Source organism: Delphinapterus leucas, chromosome 20 (genome assembly GCF_059928025.1).
Source record: "Delphinapterus leucas isolate spDelLeu-1000000601 "Yukka" chromosome 20, BTC_Dleu_Yukka2, whole genome shotgun sequence".
NCBI lineage: Eukaryota > Metazoa > Chordata > Mammalia > Artiodactyla > Monodontidae > Delphinapterus > Delphinapterus leucas.
The window spans coordinates 59,330,382-59,351,167 of NC_143148.1; the positions used below are offsets into that span (position 1 = coordinate 59,330,382).

A 20,786-nucleotide genomic window follows, 5' to 3' on the forward strand; every position below is an offset into this window, starting at 1 on the left:
GCTCCACCTTGTAACCAGTGTCTAGTTGACGGCTTAAAACGGCATGACTGAAACACGCCTCCCGAAGCGCAGCGCCCGCCCACCTAAAGTGCACGGTGCTACGGCTGTTTGTACATTCACAGACGGACACGCAAACCCTCAGCACTGTCGCTTCTAGAACATGTTCGTGACCTCAAAACAGAACTCCAGAGAAGAGAGCCCAGTAAACACTCTTTAGCCGTCATTCCCCCTAACCCGCCCACCTGCCCTCACCCTGCCACAGGCCCCACCCATCTGCACATTCTGGACGTTTCCTAGAAATGGAATCATATAATACAGAGAATTCTGCGCCTGGCTTCTTTCTCTCAGAATGATGCCTTCAAAAGCCGTCTCTGTTGTAGCAGGTGTCAGAGCTTCATTCCTTTTTATGGCTGAGTAATATTCCACTGTGTGGTCTACTCAATTCTTGAAGGACACAGGTCACATACGCACATGGGACAAGATGCAGGAAGTACCTGCGGGTGTGCGGCGACAGATAAATGCCCCTCCTGCCCCCAGACCCCAGCCCCATAGGCACTGACGTGCCAGACGTCCTCTGAGGCTCTCACCTTGGATTTTCAGAACCAGCCTTTACGTCTGTTTCACGATAAAGAAAGAAAGATAAGAACTTCCGAAAGCCACGTGATTAGATGGCAGCAAACCCAGATGCTACGGGATGTCTGTCCCATCCCACAGAGCTGGACACCACAGAGGTGCCTCCTAAGGCTGAAAATTTTAAAAATCAACCCAGACATTGAGGGAACCCAGGAAGGAGCAAAGACTGTGACAAATGACTTGAGCCAATCACCCTTCCGACCCACGGGACACAGATCCCTGCCCTCTGAGGCGGGAGCTTACTCTCTTAAGATTCTAACTCTTATTCTTCTGGTGAGGAAACTGAGGCCCAGGGAGCAGCATCAGGACCAGAACTGGGCCCAGCAGCTTCCTCCATCCCCTGCCAACACCGTTCCTCCTGCAAGTTTGCCCAGAGCCTTCGGGGAAGCAAACAGACCCCTTAGCACATAGCACCTCATAGCAGCTCTTTCTTTCCCACCAAGCGGTGGAGACCACACCCTGAGGGGGTGGCTGCCACCAGGGAAACGTCCAGGTTTACTCTGGCTGTGGACCAGGGAGGAGATGAATGCTCCCGGCACCTAGACCTTGCTGAGTTCCTGAGCTGGCAGACGGGGCAACCGGGGTGGGGGGGTGATCTGGTCTGGTCCCAGGAGGTCAACATCAAGGGGCGGGTGCCACACAGATCAAACAGCCCCTGTGAAGCTGCCGAGGAAGGGCTGGCCCCCATCTCCCATCTGGAGCCGCTCTCGCCATTGTTAAGACAGGTCGGAGACCCACCCGTCCCCACGTCCAAGGACCACGGGTGACTCCTGCCCTCGGAATTCTTTTGTTTGGTGCTGAACAAATAAACTGCAGTTTTCAGGAATTTCCATTTCTCCATCAAAGCCCTCTCTCAGCTGATACTGGAGAAAAGCTACCTTGCTGGCCTTGCTGTCTTTCGGAGCTATGCTGAGTGCAGCCAGGTGTGCAGGGGAGCTGGGCAGGATGGGTGCGTCTGCAGGACCCCTTGCCCCGTCTCCCTGTTCTCCCAGGATGGGGCTGACCCTAAGGATACCAGGTGGCTTGCAGGTGGACATTCTTAAATGTCGATAGTTGAGAATTTATTTCAATTGGTTTTATTTTTTTTATTATTTTTTAAATATTTATTTATTTATTTTTGGCTGCGTTGGTTCTTCGTTGCTGCGCGCGGGCTTTCTCTAGTTGCGGCGAGCGGGGGCTACGCTTCGTCACGGTGCACGGCCTTCTCATTGCGGTGGCTTCTCTTGTGGAGCACAGGCTGTAGGCACGTGGGCTTCAGTAGTTACAGCACACGGGATCAGTAGCTGTGGCTCATGGGCTCTAGAGCGCAGGCTCGGTAGTTGTGGCGCACGGGCTTAGTTGCCCCGTGGCATCTTCCCGGACCGGGGCTCGAACCCGTGTCCCCTGCATTGGCAGGTGGATTCTTAACCACTGTGCCACCAGGGAAGTCCGCATTTCAATTGGTTTTAAAACAAACATTATCGCAAACGGATGCTGTTGCCTGGGACAAGGCTAAAGATTTTTAAAAAGTGGATCACTTTCATCAAAAGTACTAAGTAACTAATAGTACCACAGGTGGGTAGACAGGCAAAAACCTCCAAGATGCTGCCTGAATGGCTGAATGTTGGGAAACCCCATTACGCTGAGGAGGGAGGGCCCGAGAATTGCAGGAACACCTCGAAGTCGGTGAGCCGACTCGAGACACAGCTGGAATCAGCTCCAGGGAGTCCCAGTTCCAGAACTGCACTCAGACCCTCTCTGTAACGCTCTTTCCACCCAACTGCTTCCTTTTTTTGGTTATTTTTTTGGCAAAGTAGTCACCACTCTAAGCAATGTCGCTTTTCCAATTACGTTGATTTCAAAATACGTAGCTTACCTTGTGCTTTATGTCCGGCAAGACTGCCACCAGCTTCTGCAGTGCCTCATGGCGGGCCCCCAGCTGCACAGCGCGGCACGCCGAGCCGTCACGTGACGGGGCAGGGGACAGGGTGACAAGCACACGTCACTCTAAGCCGACCGTGTTTAGAGAGCAGATCTGACCAGGAGAGCTGCACCCCAGCAGGCTTACCTTTAAAAACACGCCTACCACCGCCAAGCCGTCCTCTCCCATCACGGCTTCTGTGTAGTTTTGGTATTTCACGGCGTTCCAGTGAACTAGATGCAGCTGGAACCCAGAAGAAAATTCCCTCCATCACCGCGTAGCCGAGAGAGCTTAACCCGCCGCTCCTCCCTCTGTGTGGCTGACGTGTGCCCGATTTATGCTTTTAATGAATCCACCCACGGCTGCAGGCCGGTTCCCCCAGCCAAAGCTCGCTCGAACCCCAGAAAGCAGGGCCTCGGCATTTCTAGGGGGAGAGAAGGGAGGCTCGCTTTAACTTTGTCAAACAGAAATGGGTGGTTGGATTGTTTGCTACTGCTCAGGTAGCCTTGAATGAGGGTTGCCAGATCAGATACAGGACTCTCAGTTAAATCCGAGTTTCAGATAGACAACGGATCATTTTGAACCTAAGCACGCCCCCCAAATGGCATTTTTCTACATCTGTCACCCTCCTCTGAACTTCACCTATGTCCTTTCTTCACACACCCTCCGTTGGTTTTCCTAAGTCCCAAGTCAGCATCACTACTGACCAGATGACAAGGATTTAAATCAGCGGGGAAACAGGCTGGGGGAATGGGCTTTCCTGGGCCCTGGTGAGTAAGAGGCAGAACCAGGACCCCTGGGTTCTGTGTGAGGGCGCGTGGGCCGATGCTGCGTTTGGCTCAGAACCAGGAAGGGTCCTGCTCCAGCATGCGTGGTGGTGGAGGCCTTTCTGAACGGTGACCCAGGCCATGAGTCCACAAGGACTCGGCCCAGAAAGTCCTCCAGCCTCTCGTGGTCACCAAGACCCTCCCCCATGCGGCTGCTGGACTCCAGGGCCCGGGCAGCCCTGCCAGGGGGGCGGGGTCCACATGTCTCCAGGTGGCACCTCACTGTCAACAAGTCTCAGTGCTCCTGGCCACGCACACCAGGGACCGTGAGTGTGGCGTGGCCTCCCCCTGCCCTCCCGTAGCTCACCTCAACCCCCCACCCACTGTCACGCGTGGTCTTCCAGAAATAGGGACAGCTGGGCCTGAGGTCCCGCCCACAGCCTTCCTCTTTCATGGACCCCCACCTGTGGGGCTGGCCTGGCCTCCCAAACCCCACAGGAAAAGGCCCGCTCCAACATGGGCCGGAGGCACGGCCGGGACAGTCGGGCAGCCCCCGCCCACCTGGCTCACGGACAGCCCCTGGTGGGTCCCAAGCTCTGCCCCCTCTCCTAAACAAGCGAACTGCAGCAGACTCCTCTATTGAAAGAGCTGCTCACTAGAAACCGAGGTACAGGTGCACAGTTACTAAGAGGAATGAGGTTTACTGAAAGTAAATGTGTTGCAAGCCGCTGTTCCTTCATTTTTGTCATATTTGTCAAAATGTGTGTAATTATAACAATCAATGGAACTCCCTAATTATCAACTGTCCCCAGAGGCCACCTCTGGCTGTGTGATCGCAGTGATTTTCACTTTCTGGTTTGACTGGACTGTCGGTCTATTTTAACCATAGTATTACTTCCGTAACAATGGTGACAAGAACAGTCCAGAACTTGAAATACCTCTAAAATCCAGGTGGCTGGTGGGTGGACAGAGGGAGGGCTGGTGGACAGAGGTGCAACACAGTGAATTTGGCACACGTCAATCACAGGATCTGGGTGGTAACCTCACGGGTTCTCACTATACAGTTCTTTCATTTTTTTTGTAAGTTGGAAACATTTCATAATAAAATATTGGGGGACACCAGTGAGGCACTACTTACCACTCCATAACCACCCAAATCCAATTCCTGACCTTTATCTCTACTCCTTTTCTTTACTGACTCCCACTTTGAAATGTTGCAAATATCACCTTGTTTTAAGATAATTTCTATTGTAAAGATTTTCTATTCTCAGTATAAGATCTTGAATGCCTCGAAGGACAGGAAGCTTCTCGCCTCCCATCGACCAGCCGCAAGCGCGTGGCTGAGCGAGAGCTGAGGGCACAGACGCTGCTCCTGAATCCCAGCTGCCTGACTTCGGCAAGTTACAATACCACTCAGAACCTGTCTCTTCTCCTGTTCACTGAAAGTGCTCACAGTATCCTCCCCTTAGGAGAGTCGTGAGGTTGAGTGCGTGGGGTGGCCAGTGGTTCTGGTTTGAGCACTAAGGGTCCCGTGTCCCAGGAAATCCATGCTGAGCAACCGGGATGCTTGATCACCTGACGTGGAACCCGGCACGCGGGAAGTCCCCACACATTAGCTGCTACGAACCTCTGCTGGGTACACGTGATCGTCCACCGTGTGCTCTGAGCCCCACTCGTTCACTGCTCCCCAGTGGAAGTGGAACTGCTTTAGTCTGTAGTGGTTTTCCAAGGGGCCACCGCTAATTCCTGGAAGGTGAAGCAGTGGAAATGGCGTGTCAGTCTGGCTGCGCGGCTGTGGGGTTGCTGTGACACTGGCTACATTGGGGTTACTCGGTTTTGCTCTCAAGAGACTGATATCCTGCTGAAACCACAAACTGAAACGTGGGACCCTGTCTGCCCTGTCACCTGACCCCATCACCTGGCCCCGGCGGGCCCCCGGCAGCGCACAGGAAACACCCGAGTGAGGCGGATGCCAGTGCCGCCACCTGGTGGCAGTAGGGGGCCTCAGCCAATTGCGGGCGGCAAGAAGGCAAAGCAAAACCATTTCGGAGATGCGTGCCATGCGGGTCCTGTAAGATTTCCAGACCTTCCTTTAATTAAAAAAAAAAAAAAGAAAGAAAGAAAAGAAAAAAGAGATGTCTTTCAAATGACAGAAGAGCAGATAAAATTCTATCACCAAATAATTTCATAAGCTAATAGGTAATGAGCAAGTTGTTTAAATAAACAGATTCTGAGATATAAAGTAGTACATTTTGGGGACTTCCCTGGTGGCGCAGCGGTTAAGACTCCGCGCTCCCAATGCAGGGGGGCCCGGGTTCAATCCCTGGTCAGGGAACTAGATCCCACATGCATGCCGCAACTAAGAGTTCACATGCCACAACTAAGGAGGCTGCATGCTGCAACTAAGGAGCCCACCTGCTGCAGAAAAGACCTGGTGCAACCAAATTTTAAAAATATATAAATATTAAAAAATAATAATAAGGTGTAACGTTTTCCACCAGGGCTGATCTCCAGGCAGCCCCTGCTCGGTCTAGCCTCACTGTATGACCACTTTCTAAGTCACCCTGCATTCCTGGTGAGGCATCCCCAAGAGCTGTTAGCGTGATGCACACAGGCTCATCATCCCTGAGCACCTGTCATGGCGGCATCTGCTCTGAACTGTGGGATTATGGGCGCTGTCCCAAGAGGTCCAGGGCCACGGCTGGGAGCCTGCATTTGAATGCGCTCCCGGGGGGCCTTGATGCACAGGGTTTAGCCTGTCTTCCGGTCTTCAGCTGCACTTTGCTAACAGATTTCCACCACCAAGTGCTACAAACGTAATGGTAACGGTTGGACATCCGCTTGTATCCGAGGTGAGCGTAGTGTGACACTGGGATCCTCGGACAGGTCTGGAGGACACTGGCACAGCGGCGGCGTGAGTTCCCGGGGTGGGGGGAGGGGTGGGCATTGCTTGCGTCAGCTCCTCCATGCGGCAAAAGCAGGGACGACACTTAGTGACGTGATGGATGCCGCTGAAAGTGTCAAATACGACTGGTAGGGGTGCTTCTGCTTTGTTTTTGCCATTGAAGGTACTGGTAGCAGAAAGCACTGAACTATAAACTGGAAAAACAGATTCAGCCCATTATTCTGCCCTCGATCAAGTCATGAAGCTTCTCACTGTCTGTCTTCACTTGAAAGCGTTGGTCTAGAACGTCGTTACGGGCATCTCGTCATGAGGCTCTATGGCTTTATTCTCCTGAACACCCACAAATTATATCTCACTTGAAAAATATACAGAGAAGTATCTCATCCCCCCGCAAGTATAAAAAATCAGAGTAAATCATGAAGCCTGAGTCCACGGGTGTGGAGGAGCCGCTCTGCAGGCAAGAAGCTGACGTGGATAGAAAACCTCCCTGTTGGGTTCAAATCACAAGACTTTACTGGATTTTCTGTGATTGAGAATACAAGGGGGTGATTGTTTTCCTTTGAGGGGTGAGGATACATGAGCCTACTGACCTCTGTAGTTTTGTGTTGTTTTTGAATTTTCTAAGAGAGGCTAAAGAGGTTGTCAGTAATCCCGGGCACGGGAGCCAGGATTCGAAGCCAGGTCTGATGCCCAAACCCGTGCCTTGAGGACAAAACGTCATCTGCGGAAATTACAGAAGCTTGAAACACCAGCAGTGCGATCTTTGTGCCACTCCTGTCTGGCACTGTGTATCATGCTGGACGGGGAGGTGGGAGCCCTGGCCAGCAGACACCTGGAACCGCCAGAATGCACTGACTAGTGCGTTTGCTGTGTGACCTCGAGCAAGTGGATCAGCCTCTCAGAGCCTCAGCTGTCCCACCTGTGAAATGAGCAGTGCTGGCAGGATGGCCTCATAAAGTGCAGTCAGACGGTGATGACAATGATGGTGGTGACCACACACCACGTAACTTTTCAGGGACTGGGCTCTCCTTCATGTAATAACAAAGCAAGGATTCCTAGCTAGGTGGTCCTGGTGGTCCCTCCCAGCTCAAGCAACTGAGGACTCTGATGTGTAGACACCACACAAGGTCTCCAGAAAGAGCGACACCAACTGCACGAGGCAAAACCCCACCACAAGCTGGGTGTCGGGCAGACCCCGCCAAAAATAACCTCGTAGAAAAACCACTCCCAACTGTGGCCACCAACAGAGAGCAGGGAAAGGGAGGGGGCCGGGCACGAGCATCGCCCCCGCCTCCGGCAGGTGAAGACTTTCCCAGGGTCACCCTCAGGGCAGGCCTGGAGCCCAGGGACCAGGGCCCCACGCTCTCCCCGCATCCAGCTGCCCCCAGAATTCTCCAAGAAGCAGCCTCTCGCAGGGGGACTCCCTCCTGTCTGCTTCCCAAAGACAGCTGCCCGTTGAAGGAAGAGAATGTGGACGGAGGTCAGCTTTGGAATCGGGCCTGCAGGGAGGAATGTTCCTCTCGGTGGGGACTCTCCTTCCGACTGCAGGCTGACACCTGGTCGTACGTAAGCGGGCGGGGGCTACCCTGAGCTGGGACCAAGCAAACTCACAGCAAACCTCGCAGGCTGCTGCCCCTCGCCAGCTCTGTGACCTGCAGACGCAGATAAGGAGGAAAGCACAGCTCGAGCATCTCAGGGGGGAAGCGAAGAGGGAGGGGAGGCGTGGCCAGAGGAGCCCTGGTGCCACAGGCTGGGCTGCAGTGGCGCCCTGCGGCCGGTCGGTGGTGCACCCGGAACCGGGCACTGTGATGCCCTCAGCCTCCCTCCTTCAAACACATTTCAGGAGAGAAACAGCATCAACTGTATAGGAGCTGCTTGAGTACAAGCTCGGGCGTCAGACTTGTACATCTTGAGCATCTTTCAAGTCAGGGACAGAAGACTCTCTGGAACGACGTCTCTAAAATTAGATGGATGGGCAAAGACAGCCACTAGCCGAGTGCCAGCGTCTCTGCTGAAAAACCGGAGAACAGTGCCCCGTTTCTGCAGGTGGTCGGGGATGCGCTCTGGGTCGGTGCTGGCGCCATCGCCTCCGAACGCGGCGATCTCGGTCCGGCTACTAAACTGTTCCCAGCCTCAGTTTCCCCGCCTGTAAAATGGGGAGGGTCCTAGCACCTACTCCATGGGACGTTGCCAGGATTAAATGCAAAGTTCTCAGCAGAATGCCCGGTATTCTGGAAGCACCCAAAGGACGAAAGCCGGCAGCCATGGAACATCTCTGCGATGGGATGAGTAAAGGGTCTCATCTGTTCTCACGGGTCAGCATCTCCTGCGCCCTGGGCACTGTGCACCCACATCTGTCGGTGCCCGTGATCGCCAGCGCCTTGTGGACAGTCAGCATGAGCTCTGAGTGTACTAACTGACAAGCCAGCATTCACCCAGTGCCCGCTACACGCTGGGCATCGTGCAAAGCATCCTACCTTCCCCAGTGACCGCTCCTCACAGTGACCCTGCGAGCAGCTACTACTGGCCCAATTTTGAGATGAGGAAACTGAGACTCAGGGGGTCAATCACCTGCCCCAGGTCCCCCAGCAACTCCACCTCAGGCCTGCTTGGGTCCAGCCCCTCGACTTTCATGGCAGGGTTCAAGCCAAACGCTCACCTTTTCCCGCCAGGAAAGTAAGGAGTCCAGTTTAAGGCGGCTGCCCTGGATAAAATAATCTCAGTGACCTTTCATAATGACCAGTGTCAGAGTAATTCCCTTCAAAAAAACAGGCGTGGGGCTTCCCTGGTGGCGCAGTGGTTAAAAATTCACCTGCCAATGCAGGGGACCTGGGTTCGAGCCCTGGTCCGGGAAGATCCCACATGCTGCGGAGCAACTAAGCCCATGCACCACAACTACTGAGCCTGTGCTCTAGAGCCCGCGAGCCACAACTACTGAGCCCGTGCGCCACAACTACTGAAGCCTGCACGCCTAGAGCCCGTGCTCCCCAACAACAGAAGCCACTGCAATGAGAAGCCCGCGCACCACAACGAAGAGTAGCCCCCGCTCGCTGCAACTAGAGAAAGCCCGTGCACAGCAATGAAGACCCAACGCAGCCAAAAAGAAAAAAATATATTAATTAATTAATTAATTTAAAAAAGAAAGAAAGAAAGAAAAAGAAAACAGGCGAGCCCAATTTGTGACAAGGGGGCCTTTAGCTCACCAGCCCCCAGACTCTGCCATCCGCAGGGCTGTTCACAGGCCGGAGGCCATGCATCCCCCTGGCAGTCTCTGGGAGCAGGTGTGTCACGACGTGTAACTGGGGAATTGCATCTCCGAGGACAGAGATGTTGGAGTCTGGCTGCAAGCCCAGATGCTACTGTCTCTGTCCTCACAACAGCCGCTGATAACAGCCGTCAACTTGTAGTTTGGTGCTTTGACCAGGATAAGCGGGCTGTTGGCAGGCATGGTTGTCTTAAGGCTTAAAATAAGTCCAAGAGCAGGTTGACATGTTCTAATTAATCCAAACTGCAAATGACTCGATGGTGCCGAGGAGCAGCCTGTTCTTGGTGCCCCTCCAGCATTTAACCAACGTTCCCTCCGACACTCTACGCACAAGCGCAAAGGCTCTCCGTGGTTTCTCTGGATTAGGGAGGTCTTTGTCATTCTCTCCAGGAAAGCGGGAGCCACAGCTGGCGGCCAGTGCGCTGGTGGTGCCTGAGGGGCATGACCCCACCCGCAGTACCCCAAAATCCAGAAATGAGGGAGGTCAGATTGCTTTCGGGGAGCTAACCTCTGGGACCACCACACATCGGCTCTGGGTTTGAAGCCAGGCACACGTGAGCACAGCCCCTGGTTTCAGGCGGCGTGTCCCACACGGTGGTCCTATCTCTCTGGACCTCAGGCCTGATGTCTGTAAAACGATAATGATGCCCCCAGGCCCATAAGAATGTGGCGAGCATCAGATACAGTAGCGCTTACCAAACGCTCCCTAGCACGGCCCCTGGCACCCAGGAGGAGCTCAACCAGTGGTAGGACCTTCTGTTATTACGACCGTATTCTGGTTATTATTACATCATGATCACCATCTCGTCATCCAAGCAGAGGTCTGCAGTCACCGGAAATAGCCACTATTACTCCCAATATAGGACCTGCATGTAAAGACTTTGAGGGATAAATGTATCTTAAGAGAGTGTCCTTTAGAAGGGGCTCGGCCAGCCACAAAGCGTAAAAAGGAAAAATCATGCATTCATTCAACAAATATTCATTGAGTTCCTACGATGTGCCACAGCCTCGGCTAAGTGTTGGGCGTGGAGAGGGTGACACGGGGCAGCCCTGCCCCTCCCGGAGCATGGACTTCCCAGGGGCAGGCAGGCAGTGAGTCGTGGACATGTGGACAAGGACGGGGTGCTCTAGGGGGATCTGAGGGGTGCGGGGCATCAGAGAGGGCCTCCCTGAGGAAGCAGGGGTTCAGCTGAGCCGTAAGAGGGAAGAGGAGGTCCGGCTGTAGGCGGGAAGGGACAACAGGCAGAGAGGCCTGGAGGGACAGAGCAGGCCACTGTGATGGACCTGCGAAGGCTCCCAGTGGCGGGAGCGCAAGGTCAGCAGGGAGATGGGTCGGAGGGCAAAGGGGTAGGTGCCGGCAGTGGCCACATAGGGGAGCCTTCGTCAGCAGACTTTGAATGTTCCAGTCTTTAGAAATGGATGTCTGCCTAGAGAGGTGGGGTCTGGGGGCGACACTTGCATCCCCGTCCTTGACGTAGTCTATCCTTCAACGCACCTTTTCCCGCATTTCCTAACTTGAGGTCTCCTTGCGAGCAGAGACTGCGTCTGGGGAGGTCCTGGGACCTAACGCGCCACCAGGCACAGCGGGTGCTTGCTGCACGGCTGTATTGTAGATTTACAATCCTAGCTCCTTGCATGGAGCAGGAATGGCTAATTCCTGGGTGGTTTTGCGGAAGCAGTGGTGAGGGGCACTCCTGGCAATGGACGGAGGGAGAACGGGGTCACCACACTGGGTGCGACGGCGGGTAGGGATGTCACACGGTCCTACGAGCGTCCACCTTCCACCTCCCAACCGATGCCGGTAAGTGGGGTGTTTCTTCAGACAGCTGCCCACGACGCTGACGAGCCCCCAGGAGTGGTAGGGGTGTGTTGGCACCAGACGGGCCTCAGGCTTGCCCCACAAGACTGGCAGCCCCCTTTCCAGGGCAGAAGAGCTGGTGGTTTAGGGAGATGCAGAGAGGGAGGAGGAGAGGGAAGCTGCCGGGCTGGTCACGAGGACCCTGTGTCCCTAAGGAAGCAGCAGTCGAGGCCAGGCCGGGGGAGGGAAGGTGCGATGCACTGGTGACCTTGGCCTGGCTGGGGTGTGGGGTCGGGGAGGGATTGACATGGATTCAGGGGCCGTCGGGGGAGGAGTGTTTTCCTGGGTGGGGATTATCATTTCCACAGATTGGGTGAGGGGAAGCACACTCCACCCAACCTCCAAATCACACCTCTGCCCCCCAAGATACCCACGCCCAGAACCTGAGGGAAGAAACAGCGGATAGGCAAGGAATGAAGATGAAAAACATACGGTTTTAGGAATCAGAACGCCAATGAACGAATTTGCAGTAAAAACTGTCCCAGGAAACAAGTGTGGACCGAGCGGCCACAGTCACCTTCCTGACAGCACAGGGCTCCCTCCCGGAATGCATCCCCCCCTGCCACCCCCTTGCTCACGCCCACTGCAGGCCCCCCGCCTGACCCGTGGGGGAAGGGTCGCCTGGGCCCTGGGCCCTGTGTGGGATGACGCAGGGTCCTGGAAGATGGCAAAGCAGTTCTGCTGCCACGTTCACGACCCCCCTCCCGGCCCCATCTCCAGCCCGCCTTTCCAGCAGGGACCCCCAAACTCTTCCGGCGTCTCCCTTTTGGCTTTCGTGCTGGAGTCAGTTTTCTTGGGTGAAGATTCCCCAATGGATGGACGTGAAGTCTGTGAACTTTAAAATCATACTGACCTGCAGTTACGCGTTCACTCCAGGAGCGAAGGCCGCTCACCGGGCCCTGCTGTGTACGCCCGCTGCCGATTCTGTGAAGCTCACACTCGGGACCCTGTCCCGGTGGCACTGGGCATCCTTATTAGTTGTCATTTAGAGGATGAAAGGCCATTATTGGCCCCCCCTTTACAAATGGCTTAAAATCCACTTTGGTATTGGAAGGAGCCTTAGCAGGCCCGTGACCTCTGTGCCCACTGGGTCCTTGAGAGTGAGTGACCCTTCGGGAAAGCTGCTTACATGTAGCTCCAGGCTTGGAGTTTCCATTTTTCCTCCTTCGGCCGATGGATGGGGTCACCAACCACAGAGTCCTCCATAGTCAGAGGAAGCCGGGCCGGGCCTGGCCGGCGCTGGGTTCCCTCCAGTAGGGGGCCTGAGAGGGGCACAGCTGTGTCTTGTTCTGGTCTTATTTGGGAGGAGCCCCAGCAGGTGAAGCTAAGCTATCACGGCTGAAACGCTCACTTCTCCTGGCTCGGAGGTAAGTGCTTCCCTCGGGCCTCTTCTAATCCTCCCTCGGAGTGGGTGTCCGACCTCAGTGGACAGAGGAGGAGACTGAGGGTCAGAGAGGTTAGGGAACGAGCTTATACTACCAGGCTGATAAGCTCTTTCTGCTGCAGAGCTGGGCCCTGACCACCACACTGTCCTCCCCGCCCCCTGAGCCCTTCAGGAGGAAGATGAGTCGCCCCCAGAGGAGGAGGGTCTAGCAGGGAAGGCGGCTCCCGCAGTCCATGCGGCTAAGTGGGCGGGGGGAGCAACAGCGGGGCATCTGAGCTCCTGGGACTCAGGCACTACAGTGCCAGCAAGACCTGGGCTCCCGGCTTCTTTTCTTTTCTGTGGATGGCGGGGAGGGAGTGGGATTTGGAAACAGCCCTGATCTGAATGTTGGACACGGACGTCCTCTTCCCATGTATGGGCATATTAACCCGTCTCTTGGAGTTACTGTGAGAATGAAATGCCTTCAAAAGTGTACCCTGGGGCTTCCCTGGTGGCGCAGCGGTTAAGAGTCCGCCTGCCGATGCAGGGGACATGGGTTCGTGCCCCGGTCCGGGAAGATCCCACATGCCGCGGAGCGGCTGGGCCCGTGAGCCATGGCCGCTGAGCCTGCGCGTCCGGAGCCTGTGCTCCGCAATGGGAGAGGCCACAACAGTGAGAGGCCCACGTACCGCAAAAAAAAAAAAAAAAAAAGTACCCTGATTTGCACATTGATTTGTCGTGTAACGGGCACTCAAAAGCACCTGGCCGCAGTAACGACATCACTGCTCGTGGTAACCTAGGACCTGGCTCAGAGAACACAGGCGTCTCCTCAAGGAACAGCGGGATCTATCTGTGGCCTTTGGTCCTTGACCTTCCACCCCACTTTCTGCACCTACACTGCCCATCGGGTGGAAACGGCATTGTCACTCCTTAGGCAAAGGATCGCTCGGGTGCTGGGACAAGGGGCCCCCGCCTGTGACGGGTTTGCGGGGTGTGACCACGGGGTCTGTCTGGAGCCGGCGCTATGTTCCTTCTTGCTTCCTACCCTCTGCCAGCCCTTCCTTCCCTGCCCTTCAGTCTCACATTCCTTGGAAAGAGCCGCCGCCTTCACCTCTGTTATTCATCGTCGTTGTTGCTGACCGGCCTTGATCTCTGAGCTCTCCTATCCCTCACCCCCTGGAACCCTAATGCCCTCAGTTCGCCGATCTGGTTTGCTCAGCCTTCCTGCGCTCACCTGTTGGTGTGGCCTGACCAAAGTGATCATATACTGTGCAAAGTCACTTCTGCACCGCGCACCTTCTCCACTCACTTCCCTTCCTGCCGCCAAGGCTTTCCGTTTCTGTCAATGAGTTTAAAAATAAAAATTATGGCAGTGTCTCACGATTCTCATTTTCTTACTGCAAAACTTTTTCTTAGTTCTTCCCATCTCTCAGCTGCATTTTCCATTTCCTTTGCTCCCGGCACCTTCCAATTTCCATTGGAGGTGAACAAAGACAGAGAATCTGAACAGAGGTGGCTAGAGGCTGGAGATGGGCGTGGGTGGGTGGGGCATGTGAAACTGAGCAGGAGAGAAAGAAAGAGGAAACTGGGCTTTGGGGAAAATGACAAGTAAAGTAAAACCAGATTGGCCTGTGTGGACGTGAGCCCCAGGGGGATTATCCAAATAATTTATACGGCCAGGGAGAGACACCCAGAGAATTCGTTGGGTCTGTGGCAGGGCGGGGAGGGGCCCTTGGAACCCGACTGAGAACGTGCTGGAGGAGCGAAAAAGCGGGGGTCAGGACCTGGTCAGCACAGAGGCCTGGCTGCAACAGGGCGCAAAGGCCTTGAATCTGAAAACGACCGGGATTGGGGGATGCCGGGGTCAGCTCAGGTTCAACCGCCAGGTGGGAGCTCCCAGGAGAGCACGGGAAGCGTGCCTCTCTCCTGGGGACCGTACCCCTGGGGTCCTCCCCTCTCGGTCCTCTTCTGCTCCAGGCGGGCTCAGCCTGTCACTGCGATGGCCTCACCCCACACGAGCGACCGAAGCTGGGTGACGGCCGTCAGCCTGGGGCCAACGCGGCGATCGTGGGGACAGAGGCGCCGCCCTTAGCGCCGCCCTACTGGGAAGCGGGCCTGTGCTGCAGCCCGCCCTTGTCGCCCCATTTGGGAAGCCCCCGCCTGGAACAAATTCCCCCAGAAGGAGGCAGAGCCGCAAGAGGGAGGATTCTGACCCAGCTGTGCCTGGACGTGTCAGTGCACGGTTGACGCAGTGATGCGACGTGGGTTTTAGAATCAGCAGGGGTTGGGCCTGAACCGGGCGCCCCCTGCCTCCCCTCCACCGTTATTCCCCCCGCCCCACCTGCAGCCTCCGTTCCTCCTTACGTAGAATGAGGATGGGGACTTCCCTGGTGGTCCAGTGGTAAAGCATCTGCCTTCCAATGTAGGTGACGCGGGTTCAATCCCTGGTCAGGGAACTAAGATCCCACATGCCTTGGGGCAACCAAGCCCACTCGCCTCAACTACTGAGCCCGAGCGCCTCAACTAGAGAGCCTGTGTGCCGCAAGCTACAGAGCCCACGTGCCCTGGAGCCTGCGCACCTCAACTAGAGAAGAGAAAACCCACACGTCACCACTAGAGAGAAACCCACGCGCCGCAACGAAAGATCCCGCGTGCCACAACTAAGACCCGATGCGGCCAAAAAGAAATTAAATAATAAAATAAATCTTTAAAAAAAAGAGAAGAATGAGGATGCTCATACCCTCCATAGCGGCATCTGTCTGTGCCGTGCTGTTGTTCATCCAACCGGGGCTCTTTTGAAAGGGGGTGTTTGCATGTCTGTCTGTCCAGCATACCTTCCCCCTTCTAGAAACAGCGCCACGATATCCCCCGGACCAACACGTCCCTGGGTGTGTGATCTTGGTGGGGATCTTGGTCAGGGTGCTGGCTGTTCTGCCGACAAGGGGCAGGGTGACTCCAAGCTCAGCCACCAGTCCTCTTCCCCTGGGACTCTGAATTAGTTTGTCAAACGTATCTTAACCATACACATACAAAAGTCCAAAGTAACCTTCGAAGTTTTTCACATTTTTTGACTTAAAGGAAAATGAACTTGTTATAGAGATATTGTAACTGAGAAGGACCCTATGGGGCCTTCCCGGGACAGACCTCTCCCCTAGATCCTCTGCTTTACCTCCTCTCTGAAGTACCCAGATAATAGTATCTCATGCATATTTCCTGAGTTTTTCAGATGCTAAAAACCACCACTAAATGAGGAAGAAATGAACTAATTGATGATCCTGAGCACATAGCCCCGGGACCTCCCAGAGCCATCAACCCATCAGAAAATTGTGCACAAGCTGATCACATCCCCTGGGACGCCCCTCCCTTTCCTGGCCTTTAAACAAGCTGTGCTGAAACTCTTCAGGGAGTTTGGGGTTTTTTGAGGGGCACGAGCTACCTGTCTCCTTGCCTGGCCCTGCAATAAACCTTTCTCTGCTCCAAACTCCGACATTTCGGTACTGTTTGGCCTCATTGTCTGTCGGGCACATGAACTTGCATTCGGTAACAATGTCCGTAAGACCCTTGACTACACATAAAAATTATATAGGAAGAGTATAGATTCGATAGGAACGCATCTACATCCAAATCTGTTTTTCTCAAAATGACTAGTATATTCACACAACTATTAGCCAACCAATTAAAAGTTCAGGAACTAGTATTCTTTATTCAATCTTTTAAAGTTGCTGTGTAAAATTAAAAAAAAATTAATACAAACCGTATTAAACTTGAAAGGGCAATTTTAGTTGCTCCTTGGGAATCTGGGCTGGGAACAGATCAACAAAGGCAGAAAAAAAGTTGGCACGCTAAGTAAATAAAGGCATAAACCTCTGCTCCCCAGATCCCTGAGCTGGCCTGGTCCCTGTGCTTTTAAAGATGTGGTTAGGGGCTTCCCTGGTGGCCCAGTGGTAAAGAGTCCACCTTACAATGCAGGGGACGTGGGTTTGATCCCTGGTCAGGGAACTAAGATCCCACATGTTAAGGGGCAACTAAGCCCACGCGCCACAACTACTGACCTCACGAGCCTCTGCTACAGTCCACATGCTGCAAACCACAGAGCCCAAATGCCCTGGAGCCTGCGCGCCACAACTACAGAGAGAAAAACCCGCACGCCACAACTAGAGAGAAGCCTGCGCACCGAACGATCCCACGTGCCACAACTTAGACCCGACGCAGCCAAAAATAAATAAATAAATAATAAATCTTAAAAAAAAAAAGATCTGGTTAACATCTGGTTAACATCCAACTTTCCCTTCTCTTCTCTGAGGTAATCTTATCCTTCCAAGAAGATGCTTTGGTTTGCGTCAACCAGAGTTGGGGTTCCTGTCCACTTGCCTTTGGCAAGCCCTACATGAGAAGCAACGCTGAGGGATACTGTGAGAGCCATTCCAGGCACGTAGGCTGTGCTGAGGAAACATGGGCTCCTTCTTACCTGTGAGATGAGGAAAGAGACCCCTGGAAACTGAGCCACGGTGTGTGTGAAGCACCTCACAGGGCCTGTCACAGGGAAAAAGGGGTCTCCATGCCATGCTGCAGCCATTGGTCCATCAGAGTTGGGGCGGCTCAGGCTGGGCCTCAACTGCTGTCCAGTCCCTCTGCCTGACTCGTTTCTACCTTTAACTTTACATTCATTATTCAGCCACCAGTTTACCGAGCACCTGTGGTGTCCAGTAGGAGTGATCCTGCCCTCGTGGAGTTTACATCCTCACTGGGGCGATGGGTTAGTGAACAAGACGACTGGGCACATGGGAGGAAGTGGACCGAGGGCTTTCCTGGAGAGGACCTGGGTTTGGGGGCTGTGTCTGGCGTCCCCAGGTTCTGTGGTTCCCTACAACTCCCAGGACTCAGCGTATAGTCACATGCACGGCTAAGACTTATCACGGTGAAAGGATGCAAAAGCAACAACAGCAGAGGGAGAGAGAGTGTCTGGAGGAGACCAGGTTTCCAGAGTCCTCTCTGGTGGTGTCACAAGCGACACCCTGAAACCCAGCAACGAGCTGTGACAACACGTGTGGAGTGCAGCCCACCAGGGTTGCCCATAGGAGACTCGGTGCCCAGGGTTCTCAGTGGGGGCTGGTCACGTAGGCACCCCCCCGCCCGTTGCAGAACAGAAATAGTTGACAAAACGCCAGATGGAATCCGGCAGCCAGTCCCCACAAGTAAAACAGAAGTGGAAGGAAACTTCCCAAACCTGTAGAGTATCCACCCAGCACTGGTGCGGGTTCCCTCCAGTGAGGCTTTAACGAGATGGTGCGAGTACAGCCCTTGGCAGGACGCCGGGACCCGCCTCCCTGCCCACCTGCCCTGCAGCCCTCCGCCACTGGCAACACCCCCAGCCAGCCTCATGCTCGTCCCTACTCCCCACTTTCCCCTCCCCTCTTCCTCCTGTAGCAGCTGGACATCAGCCAGGTCACTGCCCCGTCTCACTCTTGAGCGAGGACCAGCGAGGTTCCCAGGCTCCGGACGCCCGGCCACCATCCTTCCTCTGTTCCTTCCAGGCCTCCTCACCTCGGAGACTCTCTCCTCTACCCCACTCTGCTTTTCCCCTCTGAGTGCAATGTACGTTTTATTAGCTCACTGTTTCTGCCTTCCAGGCCCTGGAATGTAACCCCCCAGGGAGGCCCTCACCGTTCGGAGTTTTGTCCCCAGTGACGTGTGACGCAGCTGGTCGGCATCGCCAGCTTTAAGGTGAACATCACTCTGCCCGTCCCCACCCCCAGCCTCGGCCGTTCTCCGTGCCTCGTCCGCTTCTCTGCCGACCCCGTGACCCACTCTCCGGAGTGACAGGAGCAAAGGGCCCCGACCCCAGCTCAGGCTCACCTGAGCCCTCGGTGGAGTCGTCGAATTCCACCTGGAAGAGGTAGCCGGTGTTCCAGACGTAGAGGCAGGCCGCCGAGTCGTAGGAGACCCTGAGGGGCTTCAGCCGGGGGTCGTAGACGCTGTCCTTCCAGCGGATGTTAATGGGGGACTGCCGGGCCCCCCGTGGCACCGAGGCCGGGCCCTTCCAGAGGGCATGCACTGGGGGCAGAGAGAGGGAAGAGGAGCCCCTGATGGTGCGTGGGCGCCGTTAAAGCCTCAGAGGGGGCGACAGAAACCTGCAAACGCGGGCCCAGAGGAGCCAGCACGGGAGAACCCGTTCCAACGTGGAGCCCGGGGCCACCAGACCCTCGGCCTCTTAACGCCGCCCCCGGTGGGCGGGGCCCTCGCGCCACCTCCTCCGCGGACCACGCCCAGGAACCGATTCCTTCCCGCCCTTGCGCTGCGCCGAGTTGGTTCTGATCTGTGGTCATTGTCACAGCGTGGTCACAGGGAGTCATGCCTGGGGGTCCAGCCCAGCCCCGGGGAGGCAGGCGGTGGAGGACTGTGGACTGGGGGGCTGCTACAGGTCTCAGAGAGCAGGAAACCAGAGTCCCAGGATCCACAGCGGACCCTGCCTGGAAGGGTCTGGAATAGAAGCCTTGTCACTCCCAATCCCCGCTCTTTCAGTTACCCAGCACTCAAGGTGGGGTCCGCGGACGAGCAGCCCCCCTGGGGGCTTGCTACAAATGCAGAACCTCAGGCCCCACCCAGACTCCTTGCAAGTTTCAAACCATAGAGAAGGGTCCGCACTCATGTAGAAAGACCCGCGCACCCCGATTCCCAGAGGCAGCTGCCTCGGGCTGGTTTAGAGCACAGCCTCTGACGCTTTCCTCCAAGCTCACAGAAACATACACAGAGTTTTCCGAAAAAGCAAAAGTACTGCTCAGTACAAAGTGGGTCTTCACCTCGGGTTTCTTCACGTCACTGTGGACGTCTTCACAACTGTCTCTCAGCACCTGTCCCCTCCTTTATACTCCGTGACCATGAAGAGCATCAGGCCACGTGGACCGGAGTCCTGGCCCCACCACTCTGTGGCTCTGTGCCCCTCGGCAAGTTCCTTAACCTCTCTGAGCCTCAGTTTCATCACCTGTAAAAGGCGGATCACAATGGTACTTATCACACAGCGCTGGTGGGAGCATGAAACGAGAGGCTTAGAACAGCGGAAAGACGGGGACGTTGGCATCAGCCTCAGGTGTGGACCAACGGATTAACTGGGAAGAGCTAAGAGTGTTTGCCGAGAGCCCCGTATGTGCCAGGCTTTGTGCTCACGTCGTTTCATCTTCAGGTGGCCCTGGGTGGCATTTCATCACCCCATTTTACAGACGAGGAGACTGAGGCTTGGGGAGGTGAAGCAACCCACCAGCTCTCACCTCTGACAAAAGTCACCAGTGCACACACCCCCGGAGACTGACTCCGAAGCCCAGGCTCTTCCAACCACCGAAACCTGGAAAGTGTGGAATACTGACGTCAGAGGTGAACTTAGTTGTCCATGCAGCCCCTGTATCTGACAGAGGAAGAATCTGAGGCCCAGAGAGAGGGAGGGATGAGTCCAAGGGCACAGAGCACCAAGGACACCGCCACCGGGACGAGGCTGACACAGGGCAGTCTCTGGACCGAGCTGGCTGCCGACCTAGTTACCATGTTTGCTGAGATGTTCTCTGCTGGCGTTTGGAGCCCTAATGACTGGCAGCATGGCTTGTTCCGTGGGGGCTGTAATAACAGCTCGTCTTGTGGGGGGGCCCTTGCTACCTGCCTTGCTCCGAGCATCTCGCCTTCCTGATGGCCCTGTGAATCTGAGGTTAAGGACTGGCCCACGTCTCCCATGGGAAAGACAATGTGGAAATCTGAAGCCAAGCTGTCCGGCTCCGGACCGTCTCCCATTTTGAAATACACCATAAAATGAGACAAACAGCAAATTGCATCTGGAGGCTCTACTTACAAGCATCATTCCTCTTTGTCTGTGCACAGGCACCCTGGGAGCACCATCTCTCCGGCGTCAGTGAGTGATTGCGGAGGGTCCCCCACATCTGCTTGACCAGGACGGGGAGGCCCGAGGATTTCGGATGACTCCTGCCTGACCCCAGGAGCCTGAGCATCTTGCTTCTCTTCCCCGGGGACCCAATAATCAGAGGGAGGTTTTCCTCACTGGCTGCCCTCACTTCAATCTAGACAACCGAGGAGTGGGGTGGACACACCTCTT

At 55.2% G+C, this 20,786-nt stretch overlaps 1 protein-coding gene across 1 annotated transcript in view; it reads right to left on the bottom strand.

Annotated features, from left to right (window-relative positions):
* Window positions 1–20,786, bottom strand: part of CA5A (carbonic anhydrase 5A) — a 28,143-nt gene extending 7,357 nt beyond the window's left edge. The window contains exons 1-5 of the mRNA XM_022582962.2: window positions 20,526–20,786; window positions 18,548–18,745; window positions 4,928–5,046; window positions 2,681–2,776; window positions 2,489–2,551 (exon numbers count right to left, since the gene is read on the bottom strand). Coding sequence (XP_022438670.2) covers window positions 2,489–2,551; window positions 2,681–2,776; window positions 4,928–5,046; window positions 18,548–18,745; window positions 20,526–20,682 — 633 coding nt within the window. The 5' untranslated portion in view covers window positions 20,683–20,786. The remainder of the gene's footprint in view (window positions 1–2,488; window positions 2,552–2,680; window positions 2,777–4,927; window positions 5,047–18,547; window positions 18,746–20,525) is intronic.